This window comes from Cynocephalus volans, chromosome 11 (assembly GCF_027409185.1).
Source record: "Cynocephalus volans isolate mCynVol1 chromosome 11, mCynVol1.pri, whole genome shotgun sequence".
NCBI classification, from domain to species: Eukaryota; Metazoa; Chordata; class Mammalia; order Dermoptera; family Cynocephalidae; genus Cynocephalus; species Cynocephalus volans.
This window is the reverse complement of record NC_084470.1, coordinates 15,923,942-15,936,095: the sequence shown is the minus strand read 5'-3', so window position 1 is coordinate 15,936,095 and position 12,154 is coordinate 15,923,942. Positions and strand designations below refer to the sequence as shown.

The 12,154-nt window shown below is 40.2% G+C and overlaps 1 protein-coding gene across 1 annotated transcript in view; it reads right to left on the bottom strand.

Moving 5' to 3' along the window:
- SLC9A9 (solute carrier family 9 member A9) overlaps positions 1–11,259 on the bottom strand; it is a 530,630-nt gene extending 519,371 nt beyond the window's left edge. The window contains exon 1 of the mRNA XM_063114568.1: positions 11,057–11,259. Within this exon, the coding sequence (XP_062970638.1) occupies positions 11,057–11,231 (175 nt within the window). The 5' untranslated portion in view covers positions 11,232–11,259. The remainder of the gene's footprint in view (positions 1–11,056) is intronic.
- Between the last annotated feature and the right edge of the window lie 895 nt (positions 11,260–12,154).

Here is a 12,154-nt window from a genome sequence, read left to right as displayed (position 1 = left end):
ATGTTTGCAAATGCTTTCAATGAAGTAACAAGAAGTAAACATGAAGTGTCCACAGTTACTTCCCAAGCAAGTTTTTGGCATAATAGCAAGTGCCTAGTAGTGTGATTAAATTCACACAAGGCCTCAAAACGTGCATGGCCCTGCCTGGCCCCCTGCACCAGCTCTGGCCCCAGCCTTCGAGAAGAAGCACACTGAAGTCAACGGAGAAGCTGCTCGCGGCCAGGTGACGAGGTGGATCTCCGACCATGAGGGGTGCAGCAGACCCATGGTCTCAGCTTCTGTGCTCTATAGTTCATCACCGCACTCACACCAAGCCAGGCTTCCTACCAGCTGCTGGCAGCCAGCGGTTGAGCACAGCAGCAATACTAATGCAGAGAGAGGGGTACTCCTCTGAAGGACGGCCATGGCTCAACGATACCCTCAGCCTTGCCAAGCCTTTCTGAGAATCACACTGCAGCCTAGGGCTTTCCTACCAGCCTTCCTTCCTCCCTCTCTTCATGGGGGTTGTGCCTGTGTATGACAGTAGGTGGCAGATAAAGTAGGATTGTTAGTAGGAGGAAAATGCTAATGAGAGAGGGTCGTTTTTATCCCCACACGAAGATACAGGATAGAGAAAGCACCAATACTTGTGCACAGAAGGAATGAGAAGGCTGGCTGCCATGGTATGTGGACACAAAACCAGCACTTCATTGGGAAACCATGAAACCAGGACCCTACTTGCTGGGGGAGAAAAGGAGCCATTCACTAGGGCAGAGTCCTCACAATCTAATCACTTCTTCAAGGTCCCATCTTCCAGTTACTGTAATAGGATTTCCCACCCTCCCAACAGTCACAATGGGGACCAAGCCTCAATGAGCTTTGAGGGGACATCCAACCCACAGCAGCATTGCTCTGGGACTTGTGGGAGTTATAAAAAAGTAAAATATAGTGTTGCTCCTCAAACACTAAAATATCTTAACCTATCAGCCCTTTTCTTACTACCCAGTCCTGTGATTCTAATTTCCAGTGAAAATAAGGTATAGCAGACGTCTCCTTGTCTCTTCTTACATAGGCCCTCATCCCATCACCAGCTCCCCTCGCATCTTATCAACAGTCATTCTACGTGGTGCTGAAGCATTTTCTCCAATGGGGCTTTTCTTAGGGGAATCTGGATAGGGACTTACTCAAAAAAATCTTTAACGAAACAGATTGTAGAATGGTTTTTAAAACACAAATGTGTTAAAATCTCTTTCACTCTGTTTAACACTAGGACTGTGTTCATGCACTGTCACACACAGTGTCCCACTTCAGGACACAGCTACTGCCAGATCCCTCTGGATTCTGTTTCTGTAGGAGTAGGCTCCCCTGGAGCTGCACAATGCAACATGTTCAGCTATATACACGTACCTATGCACATTATCCGCAAAGGTATGTATTCACATGCTACTTGATATTAGAATAATTTAGGAGCCTAAAGCACACGTAGTTAATATGTGAAGATCATTGGAGATGTGAGCAGTTCTTTCACAATGCATTCAGTAACTACCAAGAATAATCAAATTAATGAGGCATTGCCACTTCCCTAAGACAGAAGGTAAGTCCTTAAACTACGTAACATTACATAATATTACATTTCACACTGATAAGTATATCAGACACTATTGATTGCCAGCCCAACATCCATCCCCGCTTTTACTCAACAAAGCCCTGATTTGTTCAGTCATCCACCCCTCTCCACACAGCCATGAGCTCAGAGTAAGTGGACCTCACTCTCAGCTCCAAGGACGTTCCCATTCCCTTTGCTGACAATTGGTTCTGGAATGGGTATATGACCCTACTCCAGTCAATAAGAAGTGAAGGGAATCCTGCTAGTGGGCTTCTTAGAAAAAGTGTTGACATCCTAAGAGAGAGACACAGGAGAGATGAGCTGTCTTCTTTTTTAGGATATTGCCAGCCCTGGTTAGGACAGCAGAAACGGCCACAGCCACCTCACAGCCAGCCTGATGTTGAAGTCAGCACTGAGAATAATAGCAGAGCAGAGTGAAGAAAGAACCTGGGTTCTTGATGACAATAGTAGGTTGCTGAGTTAACCAGCCCTTCAGTCTATTCTCCTCTGAACTTCCAGTTATGGTAGATAATAAATATCTGTATTGCTTAAGTTTGTTTCAGTCAGGGTTTCTGTTCCTTGCAGCTGAATGCATTTTAACAGATATAAAAGCTTTTTTTTTTTTCTTTTTACAAATGAATGTACAAAGTTTCAAGGGACCCTAAAGGAAAGACCAACTGACCCTGCCCCCCAAAGTGTTGGGGAAACTTCACAGAGGAGGCTTTTAAGGATGCATAAGAGCTCGCCAGGTAGAAAGAGGGCATGCCTTTCTAGGGAGAAGTGGATGGAAATCAGGCACATGGAGCAGTCTGGGGTGGCAGCCTCGGGCTGCTCAGATAAATGGCTCCTGCCCTGCAGAGGAGCGCAGAGTGTCCAGGAAGGAGAGATGGTTGGCAAGAAGGTTTTGAGGAAGGACTGAGCAGACTCCTTGTTGGGAGGTGGAATTGCTGTGTTTTGGAACAGAGGAAACAGCATTTGGAGACAATTATTTGAAGGGAGGAAAGAGAATTGAGGTAAAATGAGGACATGGAGAGGAAGTTAGGATCAAATTTAGTTTATATTTATGTGAGGAACAACTCAGAGCACCTGAGCAGAGGAATTTCAAGATAAAAGGAATCAAATAAAGCTCAAAGAATAGTGTTCTTTACCATTATTAGAGGACTTTACTGTGTGAGAGACTCTTTAAGACGAAATCTGTGATGTTATTATTTCAGTCATTCAGATTCAAAAAATATGTACTAGGGATTCAAATGTGGGAAAAAGAAGACAAGGTTTTGACAAATAATCTAAGGAAGCCAAATCGGTGGCCAACATTTAACCATGTGCAAGAGCATTCACGAATACCAGACTTGAACTGCGTCTCCAAAGTTTGTAACTCTTTGTCTGATATTTATCCAGCCCCTTCCTGTCTCATCAAAGTCTTTGTTAGAACTCCGATTTAGAGAGATGCTATGGGCTTGAATTTCAAATGTTTAAGTGCACTTCCCAACATTTTCCTTTTTAGCAGTTTCATTTCACCCTGAGATTAGTCAGCCACAGACCCAAAAGTAAAAATATACAATGCCTTCTGGTTATTTAGGGCTTCTCAGCCCTCCCACTAACCTTCTAAATTTGAAGGACTAAAGGAAAGTGTGGGTGCTGCTAAAAAGGACACATTTTATCACTCTGTGGCTCACTATCAACTAGCTTTGGTGAAGAAGCAGGTCAGGGACACCTGTGGGTGAGCGCCCTGGTGCATTCGCAGGTGGGAAGTGGTCCATGAAGCTATCCGTGTGGGGATGCCTCATGCAGAGCTTCTATCTTCTCACAGGGTAGAGCCGTATGAGAAACGTCAGAAAGCCCCAATCGTGAGATTCTCCATCAGGGTGAGGTGTCTAAAGTTCACCACCCATCCTCGGTGCACGCCAGACACCACACCACACACACACACATAATACACATGTGCACACATACAACATGCATGCATGCGCACATGCACATACAAACACAGCATATGCAAGCACATGCAAACACACTCATATACATACACACAACATACATAATTCACAGGACTCTGGGGTGTCTCACGTGGTATTATAGGTAACTTTTCTTTAGAAACCATCTCGGCCACCAGCTTACACACAGCTCGCACCCTCCTTGCAATCCGCTTAGGCAGTTGACAAAAGAAATATAGACACAGAGATATCTATCTAGACAATAGTTAGATACTGACTAAACAAATGGTTTCTTACTTTATGATGTTTACACAAAACAGTCTATTTTTTTCTCAAGCCAGAGGTGGAGACATTACAAAGTGGTGTAGGCAGCGAAAGAGGGACTCTCCAGGAAATGGAGGTGGTCTCCATAGCCTTTGGTTAATGGGGTGAGAAAGAAAGAAGAAAGGAGAAAATGGAGATGAACATAGGAACCACAATTGTATTTTCCTAGCAAGGTAATCCTTGAACTTTAGTGCATCAGAACCACTTGGAAGGCCTGTAAAACACAGACTGCTGGGCCCACCTCCAGAGTTTCTGACTGAGCAGGTCTGGGTTGGGGGCCACGTATTTGCATGTTTAACAAGTGCTGGGGTGAAGCTGCTGCCATTGGTCTGGGAACAAACTGTGAGAAGCACCGTCATTTACACGACAACAGTTCCCACTGTATGAGTGTCATCAGAGTCTTGGAATTCCATCAGAATCCACACCATCTGTGGCTCATGCACACAGGTTTCAGGTTGGAAAGCCCAGAGGCATAACTGATGATTCTATCTTCAATGGCTTTCGATAATTAAATTCGGTTAAACTAACCTGTGATGAAAGCCTAGTTCGCATGATTCACATGAATCCACAGTCCCTTCTCAAACTTTTTCAGTAACTGTCACACCCATTCTGAAAACCTCAAGCATTTAAAATCAGAATGACTGTGAACTTGCAACATGGCTTTCCCTGACGCCAAGGCAACTGTTTCCAGGCCAGCTGCATCCCTCTCCCTGGGACACGTCAGCTCCAGCTACTGGGCAGGGTTGTGCTTTCACGGCAGCGTTGCTCCCCTGTGTTTCCCAGGCTGGGCTTTTTGCTATGGACAGTGTAACATTTCTGAGGCTTCAAAGAAAAGGAGAAACTTAACTACTCCTATCCTCAACGATTCCCACCCATGACTTCATGAGAGAGTCACATTTCAAGAGCAGACTTTGATAAGAGAACAACTGTGGCCAAAATGTGAGAGCACTGGCTTTCAAAATGGTGACCAATTTTTCAGTGCAGACTTGGCCAAGCTGTAAATTGTCTGAGTTTCTGTTTCCTAATATGCAAACTGAAGATCCTCTTACCTGGTTAGCATGAATGTTGTGAGGATTAGCCACAAGGTATAGAGCTAGATATCTCAATCTCTATATTTTTTCTGTAAACTTCCTAAAGTAACGCCACCTGGCACAGAGTGGACATTTATCAAATAACAGCAGCTATTCTAGGGCTAAATGTGTGATCCAGGTGAAAGAACAGGGAGCTTTCAGTCCCAAGTGCGAAGCACAGCCCTGTCAGTTACCAGCAGGTTACTTTATGTCGCTGAGTGTCAGTTTCCTCATCTGTCACATGAAAATGATAATTTGCACCCCCTACACCACATACACAAACATACACACACACACACACACCCTGATACACACACTGGTTTGTGATACTCAGTGGCCACATGAAGTCAGACTGCCAAGGTCTGAGTCCCAGCCCAGGCATTTAGTAGATGTGTGACTTGGGTAGGTTACTTAATTTTTGGTGCCTCAGCTTTCCTATCTAATGAATGGTTGTTGTGAGAATTAAATGAGTTAATATATATAAAGTATTTATAGCATAGTTACTTCATGAATGCTATTTGGGTTAACTATTATTATTACTATATATCAACTTTTTGACATAACTGATGTTTCACAAATGTTTGTTATCCATGTCCCCACTTCTTGAACCATGTAACTTTAATTTAACTCAGTTAGACTATGTATAATATATACATATAAATAATTTGAATCACAAATTCACTTTCTTGAGATGCACTTTCATTAGCCTTTTGAACTCTGAGAGAAATCCTCAGAGGCACCTAAGTAGCAGTTTGTGGTAAAGGCCTCCTCTGCAGCTCCTTCAGGATTAAGAAGTATAGCAGAATATATAGGTTATTATGCATTTATTTATTCATTCACTCATTTATTCACTCACTCACTCATTCATTCAGAATATAAAGGTTATTTATTAAAATCAACTTTTAAAAGCCTGCAGAGAACAACGTGCCTTTGACCCTCCCACTATTTGACCTTTTCTCCGGCAAACACAGTTAGGTAAAACCTTGCTCAGATCTCTGAAGCTCTTTAAAATTAAGCTTTTCATATCAAAAGGGAGAACAAGTTTAGTACATTGGGCTCCTAACCCTAATTGCCTTTCCTGCAGATCCCTTCAAATTAAACCAGAGCCACTCTGGTTCTATAAGAAATGCATGCACAAACTCCTAACACGCAGCCAGCCCTCACTGTTCTGATGATATAACTTGTTCTTCTCACCTTTTTGATGGGAATGCAACAGGATTTTCTGAGCACTTGTTACAAAATCAGATCAGGGCCCCAAGAGCTAAGAGTGGTGAAATAACACTAACTAAAATCCTGTCTAGGAGAAAGGAATGGATATCATTATAGGCTACAGGGTTCTTGGAAGAAAGCTACCAGTTTGGGCTGGAGTGCCCAAGAGATACCAAGTGATTAAAGTCAGTCTTGGCCTGAATTGTGAAGGATTTTTGCAGCTGGAAAGGAGCTTAGCAATATCTGTTCATTTCATCCCCATTTTACAAGTGAGAAAATTAAGGCCAGAGGTTAAATCAGTTGCCTAAAGTAATCCATCTAGCTACTGAGAAAAAAATTATCAGGATTAAAAAACTCAGATCCCAAAGAGAGCACCCAGTGCTTTTTCCATAAAGCATGCCATGTTTGAACAAGTAAAGAGCCTCGGAAGGACCTTCCGGGCAGGGAGGGGAGTACAGTGGTACAAGCATCTCCAATGGGCCTGGAAGTTAGGGAGGCAGGACTGGACTGGAGGAGGGTAAAACTGGATTAGTGGGGTGGAACCACACCATGTCCAACAACCCAGTTTTGAGTGGTAGTATGAAATTAATGCCTTCAGATTTTTCAGGAGAAATGGCTTCTAAAATCTTAGTGATTCACTGTGTAATTATATATTCTTTAAATCTTGAAAAACTTGCTGTTTAGTAAATTAAATTGGCCCTACTAAACTGCTGAGTATACTATTAAAGGACCAGAAAACACTTTAATATGGTATGGTATGATGGATTCAAAATCTAGACTTTGTGGCTCGAAAGTTCCTTTGTGCCTATAAGATGGTGAGCAAAATTTCTACATTAACTTCATGGGAAGGCAATGAAATCATAAGTAGAATTTTAAGATGTTTAATTGCTCTGTTCCTAAGGTCAGATCCTGACCCTCAAATGCATGGCATTATAAACGTCCTATAAAGTGTGGCAGCCCCCTGATATACAATGGAATTCTTAACGCTATCAGGGAGCAAGGAACAATTTTTCTTTTATGAACATTGAATAGGGAATACAAGGCTCTAAGTGAAAGGCTCTAAGTGCACCAGCTGCTGCTAATCAATATTTTGACCACTAACAGTCATCTAAGCTTTTAGTCCAATTTAAATGAATATCACCATGGCTTATATTTTAAACCAGTTATGGATTCTAATGCTTCAACTTTGAAATAATGAGAGATGTAGAAAGTCTTGAGAGACAATTACCCATTATTATTCCTGGTGAAATAAAAATATTTTTATAATGCCACCAATAATTTTTAAAAGCATTCTATGATCCTTAATAATACGAGAAAAGCTATTTTTTATGCAACGTGTTATTTGTATTTGAAGTATTAGATTTATCTCCAGTCAACATATGGTCAAGCCAAAAACCACACATCGTTTTTCTTGGACTCTACAACCCTTCATGTGATATTTTGAGGTAAATAACTTGGAAATCATTTCTAACAGTAATTATAAAAGAGTGGTTTAACATTCTGCTTGATCATTTTTCTCTTCATTTTTTTCTAACTGCTCATTTTCTAAGTCCCTGATCTCTAGAATTTTTTAAATTGGATTCCCAGGTATACTGATAAAATGTGTCAACATCTATTGTCTTAAAAGATATTTGACACATGCTAACAGAATACCAGTATAAAAAGAGATGGTTGAGGGATTACAGGAAATTTGGTGCTTGAGAAAAATATTTATAGTTCTTGATACACAGGCAAATAACACATTCTACAAATAGTTGAGAGAAAGCGCGGTACTCAGCGTGGTGGGGACTGTGAGCCACATGCATTGAGAAGCAGCAGGTGCAGGACCACTGAATCTTAAAGATGTTTCATTACAAGTGTATGTGTCTGTAGGATGGAGATGACTGAGTTATAGTCTACTCTCAAATGTTCATCTCCTTAAAAAAAGAAATTTTAAAAGTTTAAGTTTTCTTTTAAAGTTCGTTTTAAACATAGATTTGTTTTCTTCCTTATCAGTTATCACCATGCTCTCAGCAGAGTGCCAGCAAAAACCCTGAGTTCCACCTTCCAATGGATAAAGGGATTTGTATGGTTCTATTCTGAAATCTCACTCCTTTTGACTTCCTGATAAAGAGAATCGATCTGACTAATCCTGAAAGCATAAACAATATGAGGATGCATCTGGATCTCACAGACACGTCCTCTCTCGAGGAAGACCACTAAAAGAATTTCCTTATTTTTTAAATGTCCCAGCATCTCTTAGTAAAGAGATGGAGATTGAATCCCAGCTCAACAGCTAACAAATTATGTGACCTTCACCTCTCTAGATCTTCATTTTTTTTGTCTGCGAAATGAGGATGTTGGCCTTAGGTTCTCTAAGGCTCCTTCCTTATCTATGAATTCCAAGTTCACTTATAGCTGCTAGGCAATTAATTCACTTGACATTTTTCCCCCTTATTAAGAGTGTTTATTAGAGTGTCCCACCTTATTCCTCTGCTGTAGTTTCAGACTATTTTATTACATCACTGACAGAAAGTCTGTAATAAACATTTCAGATATAACATTTAGATTATCCCTGAAGAAGAAATACAAGAAATCACTAATGCCATCATATGGACTATCTTCAGAGACTTTAAGTGAGAGCTCCTTTAAGATGAACACAAGACTTATTAAGACATGCAGGTTAGTGAAAGCACATGGACTCTGCCATGAGGGGCTATTTAGTTCTGGAGAGTCACCCTGCTTCTCCTGGACTCAGTTTCTTCCCCCATAAAATGAAGGGGCTGGAGAAGATAACCTATAAGATTCCCTTAAATTCCAACAATTTATGATTCTATATCAGTAAAAAGTTAAACAACACCAAAATATAAGTCTTTTCATTGATTTATGTGGTTCAAGATAACTCAAAGATACTCAAAAATCTAGTAATACAATAGTTATACATAAGTATGCATGTCTTCATAATTTTTATAATTATTTTACATTGCACTGGTTCAGAACTTGCTTTCAACAACTTTCACATTTAAAAAAGTCATGAAAGAAGGACAAAAATTAGACAGCCCAACTTAATTCCACTCATAAATTTTAAACCTAAACTGTCTTAAGAATAGCAACTTAGAGAAATGCTATCTCAACAACAGTGGACAATGCACTAATACTTTATAATTTCAACCACAATTTTTAAATATTTCATGGAGTTTTTGAGGTCTAAAGGTAATCTGAAATTTTGGGGGTTCAAAATTAAAAGTTACTTTATGTCTTGTAAATACAGAGTATGTCAGAATTTTAACAGGTCACTAAAATGTAATCAAAAGTTTTACAAAATAATATCCCCATCATAGATAAGCTAAAATTGGTTAATAAGTCATAGTTCAATCCAATTCAGGGCTGTGAAGAAATCTTTCCCTCTAATGAAGGTTAGTCATCTTTTAAATTTGCGTTGTTTTGATAAATCATACAAAGCCCTCTAACATGATGCCAAGAATTATACTGTTTCTGGCTTCTCAGATTACATCCTTATATCCTTGCTGGTTATTTATTAGCTGAGTCGAAAGATCCTGGTCCACTGATGGTGAGGAGGGAGGGGTTTAGGCTGGAGTCTAGCCCTTCACACCGGACAGCCTCCCTTCCTTGCAGTTTGGCTATTTCTCCTTCACCTGATTATGATTTTTTCCCCCTCGAATGAGAGTTTTGTTGTGTGCTTGAAGACTCTCAATACAAAGGAATTTATCTCTGTGCTCTGAATGAATCAGCACATCAGCCTCCTGAAAAGAAATTATACTGCTTAGTCTGAAACTTCTGCCTTACAGCTCAAGTACTTATCTCAGAAGGGGGTCCAGTTAAGGGGTAGGGTTTCTTATGTTCTCAAATCATAGCTTTACATTGTTAACATCAGGATGTCACAAGGTCAGCATATGTAATGTGCATTATTGATCTTGTTCTCTGAACCTCAGGCAAGTAAAAGGGCTTGAGGACTTCTAAAATGAGGGAAGTCCAAATATACAGGTATGTTCTTTGCTATGAATTACAGTAATGCCTGTTTCCATCGCATTCAGAGCTCCTATCCCTATTAGGCTAAGAGTGGTGACATGAACTCTTTCATCATTAACATCAGTTTAAAAGCTACTGGTGTCTTGTGTTTTACTTTAAAAGATGGAAGTACAAACTGGATTATCTCTGTCATAGTTCATTAAACTTTCTGAAAGGAATGACATGGTAGATTGCACAGAAAGGGCAATACTTTGGGAGTTTAAGACGTGAAACAAATACTTTTCCACACCTTGGCCTCTCCCCAAAATGACAGAGATGGCAAATAATACTAATAATGATAATAATTGTAACTTAGAACATCTGATATTAAGCTAAGAAACAAAAAGTACTACATAAAGAAACTCATGTTCATTTATAACTCTTTTTACTATAAGAAAAGAAAGCATTGTTCATATAATCAAAAAGAATTTGGACATAATTATTTCCACAGGAGGGTGGGGTCCATTTCTGCAAGTTTTCTTCTTCAAATTAGTTGCTGTAAGAGGATCTACTCCATACATTTTTAAATGATGTTATTTCTAGAACTTTGTAATGCTTATCAGTGCCGCTAGTGAAAGAAGGCTGCTCCCTGTGACTGCAAAGCCATCGCTTCCCAATATCATTATAAAAACAAACAGCTCGCCTGGTTTGACTCTGCACATGACAATGGACCCACATCTGTCAACAGATGTGCATTCTGTGCCGCGTGAGAACACGACTATGACATTTGCTCTTGTGACAAGGCAAATTTCGGCATCTCCTCTGGAAAGAGATTAGTATGCATTATGCTGCAGCACCTTCCGTCGAGCTAATGACATTTCAATCAGCACATTTTCTCCAGTTTCCCTACTTTGCCATCTGAGCACCAGTCTCTAATTACGCCCAAGCAACAAGTTTCCCATCCATCCCCCGATTTATGCACTCACCGTACACCATCGCTCCTCCGGTTTCATGCAAGAAGCGGAATCGATGATTTTTAAATAACCAGATTGTCAAAATGGTAAGGATGAGCAAAAAATTAAAGACAAGCAGCTCCACTGCTCCCTGATGCTGAAACTGACCCTCATCCTTCCCTGACATAAACCTTTGCTGTGTCTCCATTTTTCAGTCTTCTTGGGATTCCTTAGATAAAAACCTGGATAAGGGCTATTTTATCAAGATTTGCCTAGGACAGTCTATCTGCCTGAGAATTTCAGAATAAACACCGCCACTTCAGCTGCGACTTCACAGGCATTCTGCCCTGGCTTAGTATTCAGATGGCTTCTAGTTACAACTTCCTGTTTCTCTCTTAAAGCAGCCCCGTCTCTTTTCAAACTCCATAGTATGGTTTCATCATCGACTCTTATTGTCTTTAAGTGATTCATCCCGTGAAACTATCTTTCATATTAGACAAATCTGCTAGCAATGATTCTGAGGTCTTGAGTTACGGTTTCATCATTTCAAACAAGTCTTCTTAACCTGCATAACTGGTGAATTGCAGATCAATAATGAAAAAGATCACCTTACATCAGCAACATTTTCTAAGTTCAAAAAGCCAATTCCAGATTCCTAACCTCACCCACATGCGAGGTCTTTCCTCTCTAACCAAAGACTGCCAGTGTGATGGGGATTGATAGTTCTGGTTTGACCTAAAGTAATTTCACAGGATTTTTTTTTTTTTCCTCAAGTTGAAAAGCAAGATAGAATTTAGTATATGATTAGTATATGACGCTCTGGCGTTATATAATTGGTAGTCACAGAACAGCATTTAAACTCTAAATCAATTGTTTTTATTTTAAGGAAAAAAAAAAATGAAAGCAAAAGACAAAAATAACTTCTATCCCCACCTCTACAACTGTGCTGTTTGAATAAGTTTGCTCAAAAGAAAAAAAAAAGCTAAACAATATCTTTGAAGGAAGAAACTATACAGCCATCCTCAGCAATGCCACATCTATGAATTTCTTTTTGTAGAGTTTCTGGCCCAGACATCCAGTACCCACAGAAATCTGCGGCAGGTCACAACTTCCTCTGTCCTGTGGCAAAAT